Source organism: Lipotes vexillifer, unplaced genomic scaffold (assembly GCF_000442215.2).
Source record: "Lipotes vexillifer unplaced genomic scaffold, Lipotes_vexillifer_v1.1 scaffold730, whole genome shotgun sequence".
In the NCBI taxonomy this organism is placed as follows: domain Eukaryota; kingdom Metazoa; phylum Chordata; class Mammalia; order Artiodactyla; family Lipotidae; genus Lipotes; species Lipotes vexillifer.
Window position 1 is genome coordinate 41,544 of NW_006793934.1, and position 3,729 is coordinate 45,272.

At 43.8% G+C, this 3,729-nt stretch overlaps 1 protein-coding gene across 1 annotated transcript in view; it reads right to left on the reverse strand.

Annotated features, from left to right (window-relative positions):
• Window positions 1-177: 177 nt before the first annotated feature.
• Window positions 178-3,729, reverse strand: part of MMAA (metabolism of cobalamin associated A) — a 12,741-nt gene continuing 9,189 nt past the window's right edge. Inside the window, exons 5-6 of the mRNA XM_007466897.1 lie at window positions 1,514-1,663; window positions 178-465 (exon numbers count right to left, since the gene is read on the reverse strand). Coding sequence (XP_007466959.1) covers window positions 178-465; window positions 1,514-1,663 — 438 coding nt within the window. The remainder of the gene's footprint in view (window positions 466-1,513; window positions 1,664-3,729) is intronic.

Genomic DNA, 3,729 nt, shown 5'->3' on the forward strand with positions numbered 1-3,729 from the left:
CACTTTGCAAGCGCAGTTCACAGATAAGGAGGCCGAGGGCACCACAAGAGAATTACTGAAAATATAAGCAAGCAAGTGACTTTTAATATTAAAATACTTTATTAAAATGAAGTGCATCCTATCCAATAACTTTATATGTATGAAAAGATATAAAGTTGTTGGACAGGATGTACTTCATTAGTCTCTGCTTTTAAAAGCTTTCAACAACAGGTCTGCTGCTAGTCCTGGGGACAAGGCCCCACTGAGAACCCTTTTTTCCAGAAGAGGAATCTCTTCCCGGACTGTGGGGTGGGTCCTGAAATGTTCTACCACATTTTCCTGAATGAGGTTCCACATCCAAACTTTCTGCTGCTTCTGTCTCTTGGCAGTCAGCTCCCCACTGGCAAGCATCACAGCCTGGAATTCTTTCATTGTATCCCACATTTCGGTGATCCCCTCTCCACTTCTGGCAGAAATACGAATTACCTGTTGAAAAGGGAAGAACCAGAACTATTTTACTTAAAACGATAGAAAACACTGTCATGGGGACTCTGGCATTTGCCAATTAAGTCTTACAGTCTATGGCAATAGGTAGGCGACAAAAATGAGACATTTTATCATCGTGTCAAAGTAGACACACTGAGAAATATATTAAGGTAACTTACTAAGGTTACCAAGTGTGAAGCAGAAATAAGACACTGATCCAAGGTCGTATTTTTTAGCTCAGAGGTTTATTTTGACTGGGGATTGCCCGAATGGTCTTCAGAGACCACAGGGATGAACTGCGAAATGCTCACTAGGATGAGAAGGGCAATGCTACGTAGGTTTCCCTGAGGCCTGAAAGCCAGAAAATGAAACCGAGCTGAGAGAACAGCCCCGTTTCCTCCGTCAAACTGGCTGGGTCAGCAGGTGCTATGAGCATGGGGATGTGCATGGACTAGACAGCTCCAGACGCAGCACAAGACAGCTCCACGCAGCACAGACAACGTGCCGGGAGCCGACAGCAAGAAGTGTCATCGTTGTTCTCGTTATAGTGATTATAGGTTACTCTTTAATAACACAGGGCCCTGCTATAGATAAAGCGTCCACATCAGTATTACTGCATCACTTACTACGGGTCTTTTTTTTTTCCCTATCGAAAACATCACCCGACAACCATAATAGTAAGGAAAGTTACCACATCAAAAGCCTGTTCTCTCCTACTCAAACTCTAACCTAGATAATCAAGTCATTAATTGCACCATAATCTTCAGGATGGTTCCTTGCAGAATGGATTTGTCATCACATCCAAACGGCTCGAGCCAAGCATTAAGCAATCAAATTTATCGCCTCACATCTAGTTTTTGGCATCTAGTGGTTGAAGGATTATACTTAAAATCATAACTACACACTCTGTGGCTTTGCCATAATTTTTAAAATTATAATCTCACCTACAAGCAAAGATTGATTGTATGTCTAGCTTGGGACTCACATCCTCTCTTCTAATGGGCACAGTCACTCAGGGTGAAAACTGCAGAACAGAATGCAAGCTGACCTTTGGTCTCCAGACTCCTGAACGCCTGCGGAGTAATTTCAGCGCACTCACATACTCTGCTTGTATCCTTCGAGCTGGCACGACCAAGTCTCCATCAGATTTGGTTATAGCCACCAGATCTGCCATCTCAATTATACCTCTTTTAATACCCTGGTTAAGAAAAAGAAAAGAAAGTGATTCATCTAAAATATTTCATGCCATCAAAAATGGGACACCAGTTACTGCTAAGGTTTTGAGAGTCATACACTCTAACTTTTTCTCTGCACCGTCCCAAGCCCTGGGTCCTAGGAATCACAATTATTGACAGAAATTACTAAAAAGCACTGACTCTTGGGATTATGGAAGTCATCTGTAATATCTCTTTCAAATTTGGAGACTAACACGCTGAAATACATTCAGAATTAGAGTAAATATATCATCCAGACACAATATGATTGAATAGCAGGAGACAGTTCACACTGCCTCATGACAGATTCCACTTCTCGGGAGCTAACCCTGCAGGATGCAAAACCATCCATCATTCAGGTGCTTGAAAAAGAAAACACCCATGTAACTAACATGTTCATTTCTAGAAACAGAGTCTTTGAAGTTTTCCTTAAATGTATGTAGCATGTTTTTTGATTTGCATTTGAGGAAAAAATAACCTGATGGCTAAAGACGCCTCAATCTCTTGATTTAAATTATGTTGCGTGAAAACACTAGAAAAATCCTAAGGCCAAACCTTATTTGGAAAATGAAGATTTTGCTATCTAAGATTAAAATTTCTTTTCAAATATTTTAAAACGTAACTTTCAATGGTTAAATTCTAATAGTTAATGTTTCTAAACTGCAGCATCCAGATGTCACTAGTTTTTCAGAATTTTTTCGACTGAAGGGGAGGTGTTGTATAATATGGAATTTGGGGACTTCCCTGGTGGTGCAGTGGTTAAGAATCCGCCTGCCAATGCAGGGGACACGGGTTCAAGCCCTGGTCTGGGAAGACCCCACATGCCGCGGAGCCACTAAGCCCGTGCACCACAACTACTAAGCCTGCACTCTAGAGCCTGTGAGCCACAACTACTGAAGCCTAGAGGCTGTGCTCAGAAACAAGAGAAGCCACTGCAATGAGAAGCCCGTGCACCACAATGAAGAGTAGCCCCCAATCGTCACAACTAGAGAAAGCCCGTGTGCAGCAATGAAGACCCAACACAGCCAAAAATGAATAAATAAATAAATAAAAATTAAAAAAAAAAAAAAGCATTTATCTGGTCTTTGTCCAAGGTTCCTGGGAGGAAACTGCTAAATCCTTGGAGTTTCCTGAGTGATAGGAGTCACTCTGTTGTTCGCCATGGGTGCCTGGGACCATGCCTGGGTTTATGCAAGATCACCCAGAATGGGGGCTGAGCACACCAGTAGAACCAACCACGTGATTAGAGGGTTGGGCCTTTGAGCCATGCACTAGCAGCCTGACCTCCTCTGGGGAGGGCGGGGGCTGGAGACCGACTTCAATCATGTGGACAGTGATGCCTACATAATAAAACCCCAACAAAAACTGCAGACACTGAAGCTCAGGAGAACTCCTTGGCTGGTGATACACATGCATGTGCCAGGAGGGAAATGTGTCCTGAGGACACGGAAGTTTCGAGTTTGGGACCCTTCCAGACCTCTCTCTCTGTGTCTCTTCATTTGGCTGGTCCTGATTTTCATCCTTCATAATAAAACTCTAGCTGGTACCGCAGTGCTTTCCTGAATTCCGTGAGTCATCCTAGTGAACTGTCACACCTGAGGGGTAAGTGGGAACCCGCACATCTGCAGCCAGTCAGAGGCATGGGTGGCTTGGGAACCCCCGGGCCTGCTGCTTGCGTCCGGAGTGAAAGCAGTCTTGGGAGGATGGTGCCCTCAGCCTGGGCAGGCTGTGCTAAGTCCAGGGAGTTAATGCCAGACTGCGCTGCAGGAGGCAAGGAAGAACCCTTTCTACAGTATATAAACTACGACAGTGGGATCCCAGTTAAAAGCAAAGGAATATCTCACGAGGACCTTTCAACCAGCTGTAGTGCAAACACCCATGTAATAGTGGTCTCTTGGCTGGAGCTATCCGCCATGTTACAGGTGGAAAGACTATAAGTTGTGTCATTATCTCAAGGTCCTAAGTTCTACTACCATAAGTTGGAAAAAAAAATAGAGAGTTTGCCTTTGACTCAGGTATTTTAACCAACGTGAATGATGTTTCTTTCCCT